A 22,350-nucleotide genomic window follows, 5' to 3' on the forward strand; every position below is an offset into this window, starting at 1 on the left:
TTTACGAAAACAGGATTATTTCCTTGGTCAATCTTTTCTAGAATGTTTTTTAGGATAGTTTGACATTTTATAATTTCTCTGTGTCAATGTTCATTAGAGAGAAAGTTTACTTTCTGCTATAAATCTTCAACATCATTTTCTAACATATTAAGGGTCTTACTATAAGACTCTAAAGCTTGGTTGGAAAAAGTGACTACTCTTTGTAAGTCATTGTTCCCTTGGGTTGGGCCTAAGGCATTATATGGACTATGTATCATCATCGATGTGAGGTGGCATATAAGCATTGGGTTGTGGGTTTCCTATCCCTTCGAAGCGGGAACTGGTTTGAGGCTCTACTGGAAGAGGGTCTATCCTGCTTGAGGGAAAAAGAATTCCTAGTGTTGGTAATCACTAGTTTTCCTTCTATCTCCTTAATGGTATTTCAGGAGAGGGGAAGGTGTCTGAGTGCCAAAGGTGTGACTACCCATTCTATTAACCATATTAACTCTCTTAGGTCGAGTTCTTCTATGGTCAAATTTTTAGAATATCCAATATTTTTAGACAATTCGGTAATTTTCTTTGAATCCTTTATTAGAACCTTTCCAGTGTTGATTTCTTTGGCTACGACGCATACTAGTATGTGCATCACTCTTCAACCTAGTTGAACTCCATTTTTTGACCAATTATCAGTGTATATTTTAGGGACAAAGTATCCTGAATATTCTTGTCGTCTAAATCTATTTGTAGGTTGGGCCAGGTTGTGAATGATACAGGGCCTAAACCTAAATTTGCTCTAACTCCTACGAATAGGGCTTTATCTATGATAATTACTATGAAGGGTAAATTTTGGTTTATTCATATTAGGGGATCTAATCCTATACAAACTAAACCATAGTGGATATATTTGAATCTTTTTAGTTTGGCTAAATCTAATTCGTTTAAAACTCTGCCGCAACAGGTACCTGAGTCAGCATCCTGTATTTCTACAGATAGTTCCTTCTAGAAGACGATTGATTTTTTTTGGAATTCTATCCAATCTTTGTTATAAACTTCAGTAATCCTAAGTATATTAATTGTCCATTTTTGTCCATCCTACATAAGGTCAAGATGTTCTTCATATTCTCCTTGTGTTTCATGGTATACATGAACATTTTGCTGGAATGATGTACATTCTATGCCTATGGGTTCAGACATTTAATAATTTTAGTTGATATGTAGTTTCTTCTAATTTTTGGAACAATATCTTAAGTAATTGTTCCAATTGGTATAATGTTATGAACGAATAGGTGTGTTGGATAACAAATTATCTTAGTTCATCTTTGTTTGTTAGAGCACATGTCTCGTATAAGACAATTTTTATCTACACTATTTTGACTTTTTACTTCAGTTATTTTACAAATAACCTCTTGTAATTCTTTTCTACTTGGTTTTGCATTAACCAATTTAGTTTTCATTTCTCGAATAAGCTCTAATATTCAAGAGTGTTCAAATTCATGATCTACAAAACTTTGTAGATCTATAAGGAGATTTACCGTGGGTTGGGTAAATTTTCCTTTTATTATTTCAAGGTGAACTTTTATCCCTCTTTGGACATATTTCACCTATTCATTTACGTCGCTCTCTATTCCTAAGTATAGGAAATTTGCGTATTTTGCACTGTATTTTTCACATCAACTTTTCATAAAGAAATTGTGATTAATATCACCTACTAAATCCATTATATTATTTAATATTAGATTTTCTTTATCATTTCATCCACGTAGATAGCCTATTATTGAACAGACATAAATTTGTTCAGTTTTTAACACTGTTGTTAGAAGGTTCGTTGAGTTCCTTCTGACTAACCAAATGTGATCTTTAATACATTTGTCATATACAAATGTTGTTGGGATGTGACCAAGTTTAGGTCGTAACTATTGGGAATATGTTTATACCTAAACATTTAAGCTTTGGCTAACTCTTGGCTCTGATACCAATTTAAAGACAACTAGATTAATGTAGTTTGAGGTCCTACGCAATTTTTGTAATCAACAAGTAACAGAAATTAAATCGAGTATTTTTGTAATCAACAAGTAACAGAAATTAAATCGAGTAGTTTATTTATTGAGAGAGCACATGATTCTTGGATTGAATTAACTAAAACATACACTATTTATAAATGATTTCCTAGTCGAACAAAGGAATTCTTCTTGATTTTTCAAGAATCCATGTAGCCAGGGGGAGAACAATAATTTTATATGGAAGAATCTCATACGCCAATTTTTAGTATCCTTTCGGCCAATAACAAATCATCAGGTGTTGTCACCTGCAGGCAAAAGGTGATCTATGAGCCTTGATTCCATAATGAGGGAAGTGTTTTAAAGCACATCAATCAAAATAAGAGCTCAGCTATAAGACTACGATTATCACATAAGAAAGGCTACCATAACATCTACATCAATCATGTTGTTAGGTCTCACTTTTGTGTAAGATAACTACCTTGATGTTTGTATAAGATCCTTCAGTGATGTAAACAGGATATTTCAGATGCTCTACAATGGATACATCATCGGTTACTTCTAGACCTTCTCTGCATGACAGAAGAATCTGTATGAATGACAACTCCCAAACATTATTTTCAACAAACAATAAAACTAATAGTATGTATCAGGGGGAGGCCATGCGAGGAAACAATAGAGCATGTCAGCAAAGTAACCCATGAAGCACTATCTCTTTTTACTTCTCATGTATATCATAAGAACCCAAAAAAAAATTAAACTAGTGAGTTCTCTAAATGCAGCTAAGTGTCCATCAGTAGCCCATCCTCTAATTATGACAAAAATCATAACTATAACTACTATCTTTTGACACAACATCAACAAGAAAATGATCAAAATATGAATGGAGAATAAAATACATGCCTGTGGACAAGATCAAACCCATTTTGAAGCAGATCAGGTTTGATAACCTGCAAATACAAATATAGTAGTGTAAGTCTTTAATAAACATATAGTTGAATAAGGTAAAAGAGTATTTTAACATTTTCACTTATTAGTAGTAATAGGAAATTGTACTCCTTAGTCCTAGAAGATTTTTATGCAACATTAGGCACTTAGTGTATATTTTATTTCTCATGATATAGTCATGTAACATTAGGTAGATGAGCATTTTGTGAGTTTTGTAAAACTATGGATTAAGTTAATACAAAATAGGGATCAAAGTTGACCCCAAATCACTCCGGCCTCTAGTGACACTTCACTTTCTTGTAGCTTGTTCTTCTTCTTTCTCTCTTCTATTCCTTAAACTCAATTTTTTACGTGGTATCAGAGCATATTCTTTGGAATTACCAGTTGCAAGGAGATGAATATGTTAGGAATTAGACGCTCTAATTCCAAACTAACGAAAGCAATAATAATAATCGTAGAAGAAAGGAAAAAAATAACAAGATTTATACAAGTTCACCTCAAGGTGAGACTACGACATGTCTTTCGCCGCTATAGTAATCCACTATAAAGATGAAATAGTTTACAAGAGAAATCACACACACTTACAGGTGTTTTCTCTAATCTTTCTCGGGTTACAACTCTAACTTCTTCTCGGTGATGATAAAACCCTAATAGCGGTGCCCCTCAATTATAAAGAGAAAATTAGGGCAACTGTGAAACAAAAATAAAATTTCCAAACTACCCATAATGAAACAACAATTAATATATCGTGGACCAAACGGAGGCTCCGCCCCCACACCCCCGAGAGGGGGGCGGGAACCCTCACGGAGACCTTACCGCGAAGGTTGATCCGCATACCGACTCAACGTAGGGCATTGATTAAGCTTCACAACTTAACAATCTCCCACTTGGAGACTAATCCATCAATATCTCCTCTGCAGTGCAACAACTTCTAAATCCTCAGAGATAAGTCCAACTGAAGTTACACACAACTTTAGTTTCACAATCGTAACAGTCTTTGTCAACATATCAACCAGATTTTGACTTCCTTGTATCTTCTCAAGTGCTAAGACTTTATCCTTCAGAGCCGATTTGATGAAGTGATAACGCACCTGTACTTGTTTTGTTCTGGCATGATAAACGGGATTTTTTGGTAAATGAATAGCACTCTGACTGTCACAATACAACACATTTTTCCCATACTTGAAACCTAATTCTTCCCAGAAAGACTGCAATCATATCATCTCTTTGCTAGTTTAGGTAACAGCAACATTTTTTGCCTCAATAGTGGAAAGAGCAACTATCTTTTGCAACTTAGATACCCAACTAACTGTTGTACCAAGCAATGCGTATACATATCCAGTGGTACTCTTCCTGACATCGATGTCTCCAGCCATGTCAGCATCTACATAACCCTGTAAACCCAAGTTTGACTTTCTGAAACATAAGGTTAAGTCTGCAATGCCTCTCAAATACCTGAAAATCCACTTCATTGCTTCCCAATGTTGCTTACCTGGATTACTCATATATCTGCTTACAACTCCCATTGCATGAGTTATGTTTAGTCTAGTGCACACCATGGCATAAATGAAACTGCCAATAGCAGAAGCATAAGGCACATTGGCAATGTTGGCTCTCTCCTTCTCTGTAGAAGGTGAATGTTCCTTAAATAGCCTAAAGTGACTAGCCAAATGAGTACTTACTTGTTTTGCATCATTCATGTTGAATCTACTCAGTACCTTCTTCGCATATTCTTCTTGTGACATTTTCAAGGCATCAATGTCCCTTTCCTTGAGTCATCAAACTTCTTCACATAACAACAATGATCTGCCTGGCACCTCAAGAAACCATTACTACTCATAGAGGTGTCAAACTTCTTGGAGTTTGTTTAAGACCATACAAACTCTTTAAAAGTTTTTTTTTTTTTTCAAAAAATTGTATTTACAAGAGAAATTTTACAAATGAAGAAGGAGCAAATCCCTAATAACAAGAGATTGTAGAGTCGCTCCATGCTTGGCTAGCACTTCGTTAAATTGGGTCCAAGGCCTATCCCAAAATGACTAGCCACCTTAGGAAACCTCTTTCCCAACTAATAAACTCAAGATCTTTGTGCTCACTAATCCATGTGAGACTATTCCTTAACACTCCCCCTCACGTGTATGCACGTGAATAATTTGAGTAGAGACCCACATACGAGTACTTGCTTTGATACCATGTTAAATCGAATTCAAGGTCTATCCCAAAATGACTAGCCATTTTAGGAAACTTTTTTTCCAATTAATAAACTCAAGATCTTTGATCTCACTAAACCATGCGGGACTGTTCCTTAACACTCCCCCTCACGTGTAGGCACGTGGATAGTTTAGGTAGAGGCCCACATACGAGTACTCACACTGATACCATGTGAAGTTGGGTTCAATGCATATCCCAAAATGACTAGCCACCTTAGAAAACCTTTTTCCCAACTAATAAACTCAAGATCTTTGTACTCACTAATCCATGTGAGATTATTCCTTAATACACATTTGTTGCTGAATTTGCAGATCTCGGGATATGAGACTAAATACAAGAAAATAGTGAGGCAATTTCTAGAATTTCCAGAAAGATATTCCAATGGTACCACAGGGGAGGGGAAGCACACTTACACCAACCAATGACCACTTTCGAGTCCCCTTCAATGTGAAGGGGACCAATGCAATTGTCTCTGAAAACACGAAACCCATTAAGGAGGCTATGGAGCTTAGCCAACGTTGAATCGAAAATGCCTAATGGGTCGGCATAAGAGAAACACTGATTACTAGATGGATCCGAAATAACTCCCCCAAAACAAGCAATCTCGGGATTGCCGAGAGAAGGAACCATCAACATTCAACTTTAGGTAACCAGGTTCAGGGGGAGTCCATTCCCGCACGACTTGGACCTTAGTCCCAATGTGCATCTTTGCCAAATTGGTCCAATTTTCACGGATACAGATACCCTTGAAGGAGGAAAAATGTTTCTTAGTCAAAAGTCAAGCGGAGATTTGGCCCAACACCTGGTCCGTGACTCTTATCGCTGATTCACTTTTTCGCTGACTAGTGGTTTCAACCTCTGTGTTGCAAAAAGGACATAGGGGGTCGATAGATGGGTGGCCCCTTCTTCCAAGCACGTCTTTCATGAGAATATTACTTTGGCAAGCGTTCCACATGAAGAATTTTATTTTTGGTGGTGCATAGAGACGCCATACAAAGTATATCTCATGCTCCCTTTGTGTCGAAACCCAGCCATTAATGTATCTGTATGCAAATGATACTAAGAAGGTGTCGCTTTTGTCAGGCCACCAAATGAGCTTGTCTGCCTCAGAAGGTCTAATTCTGATAAAATTTAAAGAATCCATCAAGTGGCTTGTTTCCAAAGCCTCAGTGTCAGAGAAACCCCTTTTAGGATGTAGGCTCAAACCACCCCCCTCAAAAGCATCAGCTACTGATCTCCCTTTGTGTAGAGAGGGGGAATAGATTTCTGAAAGAGATATGTAAACGTTCCTACCCCATCCACCAATCCTCCCAAAATTTGAGGGATCTACCATTTCCAATAAAGAATCTACTGGCGGAGTAAAATTTTTTAAGAAGTGAGTATAGTGATCTCCAGATTGAGGATAGGCCTGTCCAATTACCACCTGAAATCCACCATGGAGAATTCCAACCAAGCTTGACAAGAACCATTTTCTTCCAAAGATTGGAAGAAATTGTGTTGAACTTCCATATCCATTTTAGGAACAAAGCTTGGTTTATTTCCTTTGATTTCTGAATCCCTAGCCCTCCCAAACTCTTTGGCAGACAAACTTCCATCTCATCTGACCAGGTGATATTTAAATGCATCGGTTGATCCCCTCCAGCGAAACCTTCTTTTTAACTTATCCATGATTTTACATACGTAAGAGGGGCAAGGCATAAAGGATAAAGCATAATTCGGGATGCCCGCAATGCAAGACTTAAAGAGGATGAGCCTTCCAGCTTTGCTGAGTAAACGCCTCTTCCAAGTTGCTAACCGGGACTCAATCTTTTCAACCATCGGATTCCATGGACTTTGGGTTATGAGATCATTGAATAGGGGGAGGCCAAGGTAAGTTGCTGAGAGGCTAGTTGTTGTACAGTCAAATATATTTGCCATCTCCGCAAGGAGCTCAGGACTAACGTTGAAACCCATGAGAGATGGTTTCCCCCAATTAACTTTATGCCCAGAGGCTAATTCAAAAAGGCCCAATACCGCTTTGATCCTTCAAACTCCTTCTATATTACCGATTCCATATATGATGGTATCATCCGCATACCCACGATGAGTCCCAAGCTATACATTTTTCTTTCCTCACCGTAGTTCTTCCTCTTGTCATGCTCCAAAGCCCATCGTCCTTTGTCACTGCCAATTTGTCGAGGCCATCTTGCCTCAGATGAATCGTTGCGACTGTAATCTCCTCATCGTATGAGGTTATGGGTTGGGTATGTCGTTCAAGATCACCCTCCAGCTCCCTCGTAGACGAGGAGAGCAACAGAGTGACCCAACCTCAAGCGTCGATGCTTGAAGATGAGGGGTTCCGAGATGAGTGCGCTCCTCCCAACGTCGTCTCATCTCATCTCATCTCCTTCCAATATGACCATCACAAACTCTTTTAAAGTTTGCACACCATGTTCTCCTTTCCTTGTGCTTTGAAACTATGTGGTTACATCATGAAATTTCTTCCTCCAAATCACCATGAAGAAAAGTTATCTTTACATCCAACTGCTCTTAAGTGCAAGTCTTCATTTGTCACTAGTCTAAGCATTGTTCTAATAATAGTTAATTTCACTATGGGAGAAAAAATCTCAGTGTAGTCAATGCCTTCTTTTTGTTGAAAGCCTTGTACCACTTGCTGCCATCATGTTCATCTTTTATTCGGTACACCCATTTATTTTGCAAGGCCTTCTTCCCTTTTGGTATCTCGGTCAGCTGTCATGTCTGATTGGATAACAGTGAATTCATCTCGTCCTTCTTGGCCAACTGAAAGATCTCTCAAATGAATCACTTCAGACTTCTTGGCTTCATCACTTGTGCTCTTAGACTCTGTTCTCAACCTGTCTTTATACATGGCACCTTCATTGAACTTCGCGTCCTTGCTCCTGATAACCTTACAACTTTGATCATCCCAAAAACGATAATCAAACTCGATACCACCATAGCCAATAAAGAAACATATTTTAGATTTAGCATCAAGTTTATTTTCTAATAGCATAATCAATATGAATAGAAGAAACACAACCAAAAACTTTCAAGAAATAAAGGTTTACCTATTTTCCGCTCCAGACCTCATTCTGGTATTTTGCAATCCAATGGTGATGAGGGACCTCTGTTGATCAAATAGGCAGCAGTGCTAATAGCCTCAGACCAGAACATCTTTGGCAATCCCACATGTAATCTCATGCTCGTAGCACGCTCGTTCAAAGTTCTATTCATCCTCTCAGTCACACCATTCTCTAGAGGTTTTCCAGGAATGGTCTTCTTCATCTTGATTCCATTATCAGCAAAGTATCACTTGAAATCAGCATCTATGTATTCTCCCCCATAATCTAACTACAGACACTTCACCTTTAAATATGTCTCATTATCAACCATTGCTCCATCTCTTAAAGGTATCAAAGATATCAGATTTCTTTTTCAAGAAATAAACTCATACCTTTTTGCTTGCATCATCAATAAATGTTACATAGTAATTAGAACCACCAAAGGAAGTAACAGTTGAAGACCCCCACACATCTGTGTGAACCAACTCTAATTTTGCTATCTTTTGCTCCTTTCAAGCCTTAGTAAAGCATATTGTACTTCTGCAGTCACCGCATTTGCAGCATCTTTTTTCTTTTCATCTTTCTTCGGTGTTTTGCAGTTCTTTTTTATGTGACCAGACTTGCCACAATTACAGCACTCCACATTCCTTCTAAATTTGGATTTGCTTCTTCCATTCTTTGATTTTCCTCTATTGTTACCTTTGTTGGAATTCCTCTCAAAGTTCCTGCCCCTAGTATCGACACTTAGGGTAGAATTAGATGTCAACAATTCTCCAGAACCCCTTTCTACAAACTTCATCCGCAAGAATAGTATCCCGACCATCATTAAACATCAACTTCCCATTGCCTACAGAGTTGCTGACCGTAACCTCATAGGCTCCTAACAATTTAGCAGAGATACCAAAAGAATTAAAACACAAACCTCAATATCAAATTTAATTTGAATAAAAGTCAATTGATTGACAATCGTGTTAAACTCATTCAAATGCGATGCCACCGATGTATTGTTTATCATCTTTAAAATGAAGAGTTTTTTCATGAGATGTACCTATTATTTGCAAAGGCTTTTCATACATGTCGGATAGAATTTTCATCATCCCTATTGTGGTTATCTTCGATGCCACATTGTGAGCAATGTTCTTCGACAGTGTTAATCGGACTACTCCCAATACCTGTCTATCGAGGAGACTCCACTCATCGTCTTTCAAACTTTCTGGTTTCATATTCAGAAGTGGTACGTGCAGTTTTTTACTGTACAGATAATCTTTGATCTACATCCTCCAGAACGCAAAATTCATACCATCGAACTTGTTGATTTCAAATATCGATCCTTCTTTGCCAGCCATTGCTCTCAATCACAAACCAAAGTTCTAATATGACTTATTAGAAATTAGACACCCTAATTTCAAACTAACGAGAACAATAATAATAATCGCAAAAGAAAGGAAAAGTAAGCACAAAAACAACAAGATTTATACAGGTTCGCCTCAAGGTGAGACTACGTCCTATCTTTTGTCGCTACAGTAATCCACTATAAAGATTAAATAGTTTACAAGAGAAATCGCACACACTTACAGGTGTTTTCTCTAACCTCTCTCGGGCTACAACTCCAACTCCTTCTCGGTGATGATAAAACCCTAATGGCGGCGCCCCTCAATTATAAAGAGAAAATTAAGGCAACCACAATACAAGAACAAAATTTCCAAATTGCCCTTAATGAAACAATAGATAATATATCTTGAACTAGGCGGGGGGCTCCGCCCCCACACCCCCGGGAGGAGGGTTTCCCGCCCCTATGACGACCTTACCGTGAAGGTCGATCCGGGTACCGACTCAGCGTAGGGCATTGATTAGGCTCCATAACTTAACAAAATATAATTTTGAATATTATTTAAGTTATAAATATAGGAGAGAGATCTCTAAACCCTAATCTCTCACAACATTTTTCTCCTACAAATTTTCACATGGTATTAGAGTAGGTGGCCTAAGGTTTCTAAGTTAAATTGATCAACTCACAGAGACGATGAGTTCTCCTTCAAAACGATTTGTTTCTCTTTAATCTTCTTTAAATATATCAATCTAAATCAATTTCTAATTATTTCTTTTAATCAATGTCTTGTTTATTTCCTTCCATAGGATTTAGATTTCAATTTTTTCAATTTTCCTTTTTGATTCGATTTGAGAAGAAGATACGAAGGGAACAAATGAACTCTTCTAGTGTCTTCTCTATTTCTCCGTCTGTCCAAACTTGAGGGAAAGGAATTTAATTCTCTTAGTGCTTCCAGAATCTTAGTGAAAGAGAACTCTTTGTCGACTCTGTATTTCAAAGGTTCTTGAGAAGGATTTAGCCGTCAAGGAGCGTCAAAGTGCAGAAAGATGGGAAATTTCAGTCTCTGCTTTCTCTGTTGGTGCTTGTTGCCTTTATTCTGTGTTTTGCAACAGCACCAGCAGTCAGATTCTGTTTTCTCTGCCTACGCAGACATTTTGAGCAGTATGAAGCTGAAAACTCTGATGGGCCCCTCTTAGAAACACAAGTGCGACCCTGAGTTGACAGGAAGAGAAACTCATAAATGTCTCGGTGGATAATTGACATAGATGGATATTTGAATGATGATTTCTCCCCAAACACTATTTCCCAGAATTTGGTACTTTGATTTCAGCAAATCCTACTTCTTAGTGGATCTCCATCAAATGTCCTCTTCATTGGGTACCATCTTAAGACCTTTTTCCGTTGTCACTTGCAGGTATCTTGTTTCCATGAAGCATTTGCAATTCTCGTACTTCTAGTGCTCACCGAAATTACTAGCTTCTGCCAGAACACGGACACTTGCAAATGCCTGAAAAGATGACTTGCCTACTGAAATAAAACTCTCATAAGCTTACATGTCATTCGGTGTCAGCCAGGAGTCACCAATCTTGAGGCACATGAAATAAAAATTGGTTTGCTTTGAGAAGCATATTGTCACGCCACTATATCGGACTAGAATTCGCTCCAAGAGCATCAGTGTGTGGCTTAACTTACTTTGCGTGAAAAATAGGCTAGTAAAACTCTCTTTTAAGAAGAAACAACACCAAAATGAAGAGAAATAAGTTCTGCCAAAAATGGGGTATCCTTTGCACGAATTTGAAGATGTTATAAGTAATTTACAAGGGCCTATTTATAGGCCAAAGAGAGATAAGCCCCTTATCCCTTATTAAAACCCTGAACTTAAACCAATGAGAAATTGCCACCAAAGCAAGGCAAATCTCAAAGTTATTCAAATTCAAACAAGGCATTTTCCACATGCCTAAAATTTGTCAAAATCCAATCCAAATTCGTCTAGATAGGCCCCCAAACTTAAATTTTGAATTTTGGACCCAACAGCCAGCCAGCCAGCAGCCACAACCAGCTGCCGGCTGCTGCCAGTGCATGCATGGCCCTGCCTGCATGCGCACTGTATCGTGCCATGCATCCACATACGCCTGCGCACCAACGTGCCCTGTCACGTGCCCGCACATGCGGCTGCTCACCTGCACGCACGGACCTGGGCTGCAGCTGCTGCCTGCTGCCTGCGCATGCCCCTGTACACCAACTGCTGCAGCCTTGGCTGTTTTGCACCAGTTTGTGTTTTTAGGCCCTATAAGGGTGCTATTGCAGCCAGATGGGCTTTTGGATGACTTGGGACGGCCATAACTCCTAGAAAACACCATTTTGACGCCATTGCCAGTCCTCTATATTTTGGCCGCCCGACCTTCGAATTCGTCGAAATCGGTTGTGTCAACTGTGTCGTGTCTGTCTACGGTTGTGTTGCCCATGTCACATCTTCCCACGTATCATTCTCCCACAGCAATAATACAGACGTCCTCGTCGCACTACTCTTCTTAGAGACCAAGAAGAAACTCTTATCAAATCAATGTGCTCCCTCGATTGTTCGGCAGAACGCAAGTCAAATGGGCTCCTCCCAAACTTGCTCGAAAATGTGTCAAAGTAACTCGAAGGTCTGTTGTCCCGTCGCAAATGCCTCCTCCGCCGCATACTTGTTCGGCACAAACACGAATGTGCTAAAGCCGGAAAACCAATCTGTTGGTTCCCCCTCTAGTTCTTCTGACACACCTTCGGATTTTTTTTTGAAATAAGGTGTGAATATATATTGCAAGATGAAGAAAGTATACATACCTAGTTAAGAAGGCCTTCCTCCACAACAAGTTGTTGGAGGGAAACGCCTTGTTTAGCCTGATTATTTGCTAAATGATTAGCAGATCTAGGAATATAATTCCATTTATAATGTATTTGGGTAACTAAAGTACAAATATCCTCAAATAATTCTCAATGCTGCCAAGGAGGTTTCGAAGAATTCATACACCAATTGATAACAACTTTTGAATCGCCTTCAACACAGAGAGGACCCTCCATCTTTTTGCTTGAAGAGTTTTAGCCCATTGTACAGCCCCCGTGTGACTCAGCACTACTTGAATTAGATATACCAATCGGTCCAGCATATGATAAAAGAAGATTCCCTTTCTCGTCATGAATGACTCCACCAAATCCAGTTGGCCCAGGGCAACCAAACGCACTTCCATCAAAGTTTAATTTGAAGTGTCCCAATGGGGGTGGAGACCAAATTGTCATAGGAGGAGGCCGCGACGGGAAAGACATTTCCGCAATGAGACACCAGTTTCCACGCAAATTTGATCCTTTGAAGTTCTGAAATTCCTTCCAGATGAGGACCCAAGAGGACACTTGCCCAATGATTCTATTGCACAAAATTTTCCAGGGAAGAGATTTTCTATTAAATTTTTTGTTGTTTCTCTCATTCCATAGACTCCAAACAATGTAACCCACACAGCAAGAGATTAATATCACCTTCGGATTAAAGCGGATTTGTGCCAAAGTTAATATTTTGGTACTTTGATCGCCCTCGATCATGTTTGAAACCTCCCTCCATAAAGGTAAATTCTTTGGAAAATCTTCCGACATAAAGTCCTTTAAGACTTCCTCCTCTCCAATCGACATAGATCGACCTTCAATGCATTGATAGTCCACCTGCCAGAGAAACAAGAAGATTAGACTCTCCGCCCTTCAGACCATTCTTAAGTTGGAGGGTTGAAAGCATAGCCGTTTTTCCCTTTACAAAGTCCCCTACACCGAAAATTACACAAGGTCCACCCTCATCCATAATCCCTATCATTCCCATATAGGATATTACAAAGGTCTTGCTTTTACAAAGGAAATCATGTTAAGTTGTGGAGCCTAATTAACGCCCTACGCTGAGCTGATCGAGGATCGACCTGCGCAATCACATCGCCATCCGCCCCCACCTGGTCCACGATATATTAACTGTTATTTCTTTAAGGGCAGTTTGGGAATTTTACTCTTGTATCGCGGTTGCACTAATTTTCTCTTTAAATTAGGGGGTGCCGCTATTAAGGTTTGATCATCATAAGCCGAGGAGCATCTCGAGTTGCAACCCGAGAGGTCAGAGAGAAATACCTATAAGTGTGCGATTTCTCTTGTAAACTATTTCATCTTCATAGTGGATTACTACAATGGCGGAAGACAGGACGTAGTCTCACTTTGAGATGAACCTGTATAAATCTTGTTGTACTTTTTTCGTGCTTGATTTTCCTTTCTTTCGCGATTATTATTATTGTTCTCGTTAGTTTGGAATTATGGCGTTTAATTCCTAACAAATCCACCCCAAATATTACACTAAAATAGTTCAAAGGAGCTTCAACAAAATTCAAAAATCCAACCCACTTCCCAACGACAACACGAACATGCTTGGCCACCCCAAGCACGGCTTTGGCTTTGGAATTGACAAACTTTTTTCGACTATCCGCCACTTCCCACCTTAAGCGTAATTGTCTTGCTTCCTCTTCCGAGATGAAGTTGTAGGTTGTTGCCGAATCAATAAGAGCCTTCGCTTTGCCATCATTTAGCAACACATCAAGAAAAATCAGTTGAGGCTTTATGGATTTCTCGACCATTGCTTGGATTGAGTTGAGCAACATAACTAACCAACTCGACATCCTTCAACGTCATGATCGTCACTCGATTGCCTAACTTCGTGTCCACTTTGATAGCATTGAATAGATTCTTTTTATTTGTACAATCCTTCACAAAGTGATCACCCTCACAAAGAAAATAAGTAATCTTTCGATTTTTAGGATTACCTTACTCCTACTGGGTAAGGAACAAAGATGAAACTTGGCCAATGACCATGTCAAAGACCTGAGCAGCACTTTAGAATTTGCAGTAAAGCAGCAGCTACTATTTTCCTTCTAGAGACACCATGGAATGAGAGCAAAGCAGCAAGAGGAGGATTTTTCCCAGCTTTGGGATATTAGCTCCCAACATCGTAAGGCAGGCGGAAATGAGGTCCATGGGAATGCATAAGTGGATGTCAATCCTGTTGAGCTAGGTGAACCAAACCCTCCAAGCAAACAGGCAATGAAGGAGAAGGTGGTTCACCCCCTCCACATCAGTGTTACACTAAGGGCAGAGGGGACATGGTGTGGGATTACCGCACTTCTGAAGATTATCAGCCATTAAAACTTTGTTGAGGCAGGCAGTCTAAGGAAGAATTTGGCTTTTGGTGGGCTGAAAGGCTCCAAATGATGGCAGCATCAATGGGGTTGGGAATATCCGTCCAACTGTTTAGATGTACATATGCTGAGGAGACCGAGAATATGCCACTTGGATCAGGAGTCCAGACCATCTTGTCCATAGAGCATGCTAGGATTTTTAGTGAGCCCAAGTCAGCAAGCAGGTCTCAAACATCAAGAGTCTCATCGTCATTAAGTCCGCGTTGGAAGTGGAGGTTCCAGCAGCCATTGGGGCCCCAAATCTCAGCAACGGTTGTTGCTCAATGTGAGGTGATATTCAGCAGCGAGTGATAAGAGGTTGCAAGGGGGTTATCTCTGCTCCACCAATCCGTCCAGAATTTTCTCACTTGGCAAAGTTTCCAAAAGCATAGAGATAGTTTGCATAAATTGTTTCTTTTATCTAAATGGAAGAATAGTACACGGCAAAAAATGCTTAAGGAAAAAGACTCACGAATGTATTTTTTTTTTTTTTTTTTTTTTTTTGTGCATTCTGGAAAAAAGTTGCAAAAGCTATTTTAACATTTTAACCAATTATTTGTGTGCTAAGAAGGGTAGAAAAGGAAGATAGAGACCTATAAGATTTATTCCTCATGAGATAATGAGGCACGTGAGAAGATGATAAAAAATAAAAATAAAAACTTCCAAGTACAATGAATGTGAGCATAAGTCTGCTATAGATGATAGATGGCAAGATCATACAAAGCATCCTTTGCACAATGTTGTTTTCTTTTTTAATCAAAGTGTTTATTATGATGAGAAAAAGAAGAATGAGGACAATATTTTGCCATATCAAATGGGATTTATTGAATATGTGGAGAAAATGGTACTTCACCATGATGTACAAGATAAAATTTGTAAACAATTGAGGGTATACACTAAAGCATTAGAATCTTCTGGGAAGCTAGGAGCAATTCGCTAGCAGAAAACAAAGTGTCCACATAAGTATAAACTAATGTTGAATAAATAATACTAGATTCCTTACTCTTTAACTTGTTATTTATATCATTCAAAAAAAAAACTTGTTATTTATATAAAAATATTTCTACTACATCTGGTCAAATTTCTAGGAGTAAAACTTAGTGGTAAAATTTCTACACCACATGTGAGGTCCACTAACCCACATGAACATATATTCACCAAATCTCCTCTCAGCTTGTGTGGCCCATTTCCCGTGGTGCCTTTGGAAAGAAAGGAATTCTTGGAGATTCAATTGTATCTCGAACACGGTAGACAAAGTCATTTGCTACGCCACCGGCCTCATCACTACTTGGCAGCACATCAGAAAGGAATTTGACTAGTTAAGAATGTCCCCTTCTGCAACAACTGGGGTGCGGTTGCTCAGATGTCCGTTCTTGTCTCCACCGCCTGGTTACCTCAAACTCAATTTTGATGGGAGCACCATTGGCAACCCTAGAGCCGTGGGATTCAAAGGTGTGTTCTATGACTTAGAGAGCTCCCCCCTCATCTTCTATTTTGGACCTTTGGGTATTGTTGACTCCACTACTGCTGAGCTCTCCGCCTTCTTCATGGCCTTCCATCTACCACGATCATTTTAGTGGGCCCCTCATCGTGGAAGGTGACTCCAAAGTGGTAATTGGTTGATGCTCGTCTTCTTCATACTCCCCTAGCACCATTGGCACATATTTTTTCGCATTTTGGATCTTGTATCTTCTATTTCGTGTACTTTGTCTCATGTTCTAGATCAGCAAATTCTATTGCTAACTCTTGTGCAAAATTGGGTTCCTCTCTGCAATCTCTTCTTGTAAAGGGAGGTCTCCCTTTATGTAATTTTGATCCCCTTTTCTTTGCAATAAAGTCATCACTTTTTCAAAAAAAAAAAAAAAAAATACAGTTCAAGCTTTTGTGTACCAAGTTGGGGTTACTAGATATTTATGACCCAATTTGAGGGATAATGTTGAGAGTTATATATGAGAGGCAATACTGTCATTAACGTTTATTAATAGATTGTCATTTCTGGGGTACATTAGTCAACTTGACTTAAAATTCATTATTTTGCATTGAGTATTTTGTGGGTATTTTAGACATTACTAGTGTAATGTATACTTAAGATGATTAGATCAACTTTAACCCAGTTCTCTTCAAATCTAATTGAGATGTGGCAACTTCTCTCACATTGTGCAGCTTCTTCTTCTTCATTATTTGATTTGCTCAATTCTAAAAGAATCAAATTCAGATAAAAAGAATGTTTTTTGCATCATTTACCTGCGGAGTTTGCATTTCCCAAAGTGTTTTCCTATCTAGTGTCCTGACTACGTAAGATTCACCGTTTGCCTGCAACATATAAAATAGAAGTGCACCTGATTTACAAGAGAAATGTTATAAAAAGAATTATTTGAAATATTTTAGTGGAAAACCAAAATCTAACTGTTTTCTGAAAGGAATAAAAGGGGTATGTCCATATAAGCATAGGTGCACTTAATTTTTACTTTAACCAACAATTTTGAATTGAATGGCATAAAAATTGATTTATTCATATCTGCATTATTCATTATCCCATGCCTTCATATTAATGTTCATTTGAGATTGTTTCTTATTTTTATCAATTTTTTTATGATTACAACGGAAGTAATAGTAACATCCAAATATAATGAAGTAAATGCAATTCTTGCAAATAGACTAATTTTTCTAAGAAAGTAAAAGTTGGGTGCAGCCAAAGTTGGCTAGACTTGAGAGTATAAAAAAAAGGGGTGCCCTACTATGAATCTAAAAGACTAAATAGAAATATCAAATTTGCATGATTACTGCAGTTGCATGCAGTTCAGTCGACATACTTTTGGGGGCAGATACCATATATTGTCTTAAAGAGGGTTGCATGCTATGTGCAGAATGATATGGATCAATATCACATACCTCCTTGATTGTAGCTTTAACAGGAACACCCAGGACAGCAGCCCCAGTCTGCAAAGCATCCTTAAGAACCTAGGAAGAAAATATGGTTTAGACATTATAATAGTGAGCATGGATGCATTCTTCGTGTTCTCAGAAAGTACACTTAAAAGAAACACATATGTCAAACCATCCTCTAACACCAGTTTGTAACTATATTTGGAGAATCAATGTGTACTGGCTTGAAGCATCGTTCCCAAGGAAAGCCTAACACTTTTAATCCACAAGTGAACATCAGGATTAACAAGTTTCATTTGTGCATTTTAACAAACAACTGATACAACACCTTGCTACTAAGTATGAGAAGTTGATGCTTAAGAATTGGTAGAGACCTTTTTAATATCTTCAGACGTTACTAGAGGCCTTGCTGAATCATGGATGCAGACAAGTTTTGAGTCTCCATCAATTTCCTGCATTGGGTACAACATACTGTATCGTTATAGAGAACTGGTAAATTACATGAACATCTGAATTTCATGATAATGAACTCCAAAAATTCTCGTTCATGCATAATAATCTGTTTGTTTATAATATAATAAACAAGAGAAAGATTACACTAAAAGGGGGCCTCCCGTAACAACCAGAGAAGGGAGGGAGGTCCCGTGTTTAACCAGACCATGCATAATAATCTGTTGGAAATACACGGATGGCAAAGGTGGATGTCTATTATAAGTTCTTACGTTTAGAAAGTGGTCTTGTACAGCAGTCACATAGTAGCAAGAAATCAGATTTTTAGCATATATTGTATTTTTTTTTAATGTTTTCCTTAAAGCCTAAGTCTGCTTATAAGTTAAAAGATTTAATTTAGACAGTCAAAGTATGTTAATTTTACAAATCCCATTTATTTTCTGTTCATAAGTGTCATACCACTCATCATATTGAAACTTCTACTAATGGAGCCTCTATCCAAGAATGGTTTCCTATTCTCCCTATTTTCTCTTATTGTTTGTTTCTTTTCACACCAAAAAAATTATGATATTGTCTTATCATGATCAAGTGAAAATGTTGTTTGCGGTATTAAAGTACCATATGGCATATATACAAGTAACTGAGAACATTCACTACTTTTTGTGTAGATTAAAATGGACTCATAATGTTGTGAATCCCACATAGTGGCAAAAAGACTTGAAGGAGTAAGTAAGCGATAATATCAACAAGGATAGAGCTGAATAAAAGAGAACTCATGTAACCAACATATTTAGGACAAAACTAAGATAATAAGAATGATGAGACTCTAAAGTTATGGCAGGAAGAATGTACATTTAATTGTTTATGATCATCTTTTTCCAGTAGCTTGGCAGCAAACAGTAGCCAAAATTCAATACAATTTGCAGAAGCAAACACTTAGAACTCAAAGAATATATATACAAGTTAGAAAAGGTAACCAAAAAACAAGTTCTTAGTTCCACAATATGAAAAATTCAGAAAAGCTTAAATAAGACCTGACATCATAGTAATATTTTCTGTGCACCTGAAATCCACTGAACACAGAATCTTGTCTCTCTTTCCCAGGCAGTGCAAATTTAAGTGCAACTGGAATTTCCTCACTTGTATCTGGGGACACAGAAAAGTGCAGTATAATGTAATGTAGCATATAGTGCAGAAGTCAACTGGATAAAAACTTTATCTTTCTTCTAAGAGATACTTTTATTTTATTAAGATAAAGGACAAGGTACAAATTACAAGAGCAGAAAGTAAGAGTCGCCTAACAACTAGAGATTATGGAATTTCCTTATATGCAAAAGAAATCCATGTCTTGGCTTCTTCCACATGATTCTAGGTGATACTAATGTTGAATTATATATTAAGGGTATTATGATCATTTCATTATGTATGTCTCTTAGGTTCAGAGAGTGTTATGTTCACTATCCCAAGTTGGGAGACCCTTCCAAAGTAAAAGCACAGAACATTTTAAGCACAAAAGAGTCACATTGTGCTCCTACTACAACTTCTATCACTCCCATACAATTAGCTTAAGACAAAGAACACATGGACAACCATAGATTGGTGAGACTTTGAAGCTGGCAAAAACAATTTTATGAAGTAAACTTTTAAGAATAGAAAAACATTAAATATAGAAACCATCTCTTTTTTTCTTTTTTCTTTTGGAAAATGATGTATATATTAAAAAATAGTTAAATAATTACGATAATAATAAAGAAACCCTCAAGATACTATTACTGCATCTCCCTAATTCTTTAGCCCCTCAACCAATAAAAGACTACTTGTGGTGCACCACTAAGCCTCATCTAAGTATACCCAACCATCTCAAGCAATGTCTAACTAGATTGAAGAGGAATATTAGACAAAATAAACTGTTAAAGTTCTGGGATATTTTGATAATTTACTGTAGTGCATTCTGTAAGTTCTAGTTAAGAAGATGAGAATTAGATGTGTTCACTGATGCTTTGACAATGGTTTATTAATATGTTAACCTTTTTACTATGCAACTGCCAACTTTTTCTTCTCTAGCTAAAGAGAAAAATAGTAAAAGAATAACAGAGGGAGCTTATCCTGAGCAGAAACATTCATACAGCAAAAACTGAATATAAGTGCCTACTTGTAACATTGCATCAAATGGGAAAGAGTAGGAGGTTTGCAAACCTTCAAAGACATCCTTGTAGGATGGATCACATACTACAACAATTTCTTTTACTTCAATCATCTGAGAGAAAGTGCGAAAACTGCACAACAACAGGGTCTAAATTAGCTTAGAGTGGTTGAGATAAAGAACAAAGAAATAGAAATAACCAAACAAAAGAATGGATGAAACTTTATTGGATACAATTGCTAACACTTACCTATACAATGCAATAGGTTTGCCCAGAAGTGGAAGATATTGTTTTGGCATATTTGCCTTTTGCACAAACAAACAAAATTATTATATATTAGTTCAAATATTGGAGTTCCAGGACTAGGGGTTTATAGCTGTTCCTATGTGTGTTTGTGTGTGCTATCCTATTCAATTAATTTGTTCAACCATAGTGCACTCTATATTGGTCAAGAAAGTGAAAAAAAGAACTTGTGTCCATACAGAATTTCAAGAAAGTTTAATTGAATATGGCACTAGGGGAGAGAGAAGCAAACACCGGTTTATGTCTGATTCATAAACGAACAGTGACTCACGTTTTCTATTATCCTCATCATGAATGAATCAATATACTAATAAACGGATTCCAAAACAATTACTTATTTTCTTTTCATGAGAAGAATAAAAGGACAGCATACCCCCATCCGTTTTCCCTTTCCTCCAGCCAATAGAACCACCGAAACACTTTTCTCTTTCACAGCTCCTAAATTCTACGGAAAAAAAAAAGAGGATATCAGAACTCCATTGTTTTTATCATTTCCAAATTCTTAGGTAACTGATTGGGAAATGTTCAGTGAAATTTCCATTTAACATATTGTTTTTTAATAATTTCAGGAAACATAGCAACCGACCTCATCACCTGCTCCCGTTTCCGCAGAGCACTCAATCTTTGTAAATGAAATCTTTCCTTTGGGAAAAAACTTGACTCTTCGACCTAAACAAATCCAACAATAAGAAACGTATATACTAAAATAAATTGATTACAGAATGAACAGAAACATTGATCTATTTCTATTCCGTTGAAAAACGAAATTAACACGTTGCAGTATTTCTTACATAAAATTTGATGCTGAAAACGATGAACCGGCCAAAAAGAAGTGATTGAACTTCTTCGAATGGGGAGAGTATGTGCACATTTTGAAGGGAACTTTGAATTGATTGTAGGTGAAGAGAAGCAAACATCAAACCGAAGCGCCATTCAGTATTAAACTTTCTATTCTCCTACAAATAGAAATAGCTGTAACGCAATCGGTGGACTCTGGAGCCTGGAAGGAGGAAATTGCGGGCTCCAAAAATTTTGGATAATTATATACGCCCGGGCGGCCAATGGAGTCTCAAAGCTATGCAAAGACTGAATATTTACTGCTGCCAAATCTACCCATACTGTCGGAAATTAGTGGCACCAAATTTAGGGGAATGCAATCATTTGAATAACTTATTTAATTAATTAGAATATTAATATATTTTAATTTTATATTAAATTATTTATTAGTGTGTTAACCATGTTTATTTTGGTTATTTATGTTTACATCATATTTTTCATTTTGGGCACTAACATTAGAAACTATTTTCAATATACTTGAACTTGTCCACACTAATACCAATAAGTAATTCATTTTTACTTTTATTTGAACTAGTTCATTCATTTTCACTTGAACTTTAACTTTAACCCGAAGTGCACTAACCCCCCTAAGCCAAATTTCAAATAAAGCCACATAAATCCCTCACAATTAGGGGTAAAATAATTAATTTAATAAGAAATCTAAAATCATAAAAAAGAGGTTGAAAAAAACACTTAAAAATATCTAAAAATTATAAAAAGAAGTTGCGAAAAAAATGACCAAATTGACCCGGATTCTCTACTTAAGAATGACAACAAGTAATGAATTGAACATATAAGAGGTATTTGGTTACTTGTTTCAACTATCAGAACATTATCCACTTTGTTCAAAACGGATAAGGGTGCAAGGTCATTAGGGTTACAAGTGATAGATGAGGTGAATTCATAGGTGACTTATTGTAAAAAAAGATATAATCATAAAATTTTAAAACCTATGATACTCCAACAAAA

The 22,350-nt window shown here is 37.5% G+C and overlaps 1 protein-coding gene across 1 annotated transcript; it reads right to left on the reverse strand.

The window, feature by feature from the left end:
• Window positions 1–2,079: 2,079 nt before the first annotated feature.
• LOC137950470 (2-C-methyl-D-erythritol 4-phosphate cytidylyltransferase, chloroplastic) lies at window positions 2,080–21,628 on the reverse strand. Its single transcript, XM_068796949.1, has 12 exons — window positions 21,336–21,628; window positions 21,131–21,213; window positions 20,918–20,989; window positions 20,491–20,546; window positions 20,294–20,373; window positions 19,161–19,243; window positions 18,022–18,099; window positions 17,654–17,722; window positions 17,006–17,074; window positions 2,880–2,926; window positions 2,458–2,548; window positions 2,080–2,284 (listed from the first exon to the last, which is right to left on the reverse strand). The coding sequence occupies exons 1-12, from the start codon at window positions 21,475–21,477 to the stop codon at window positions 2,228–2,230; spliced, it is 927 nt and encodes a 308-aa protein (XP_068653050.1). The 5' UTR covers window positions 21,478–21,628; the 3' UTR covers window positions 2,080–2,227.
• Window positions 21,629–22,350: the final 722 nt, after the last annotated feature.

This window comes from Aristolochia californica, unplaced genomic scaffold (assembly GCF_029961685.1).
Source record: "Aristolochia californica isolate CCGP_79_NKW_82.1479 unplaced genomic scaffold, dmAriCali1.0.hap1 SCAF_14, whole genome shotgun sequence".
Classification (NCBI taxonomy): Eukaryota; Viridiplantae; Streptophyta; class Magnoliopsida; order Piperales; family Aristolochiaceae; genus Aristolochia; species Aristolochia californica.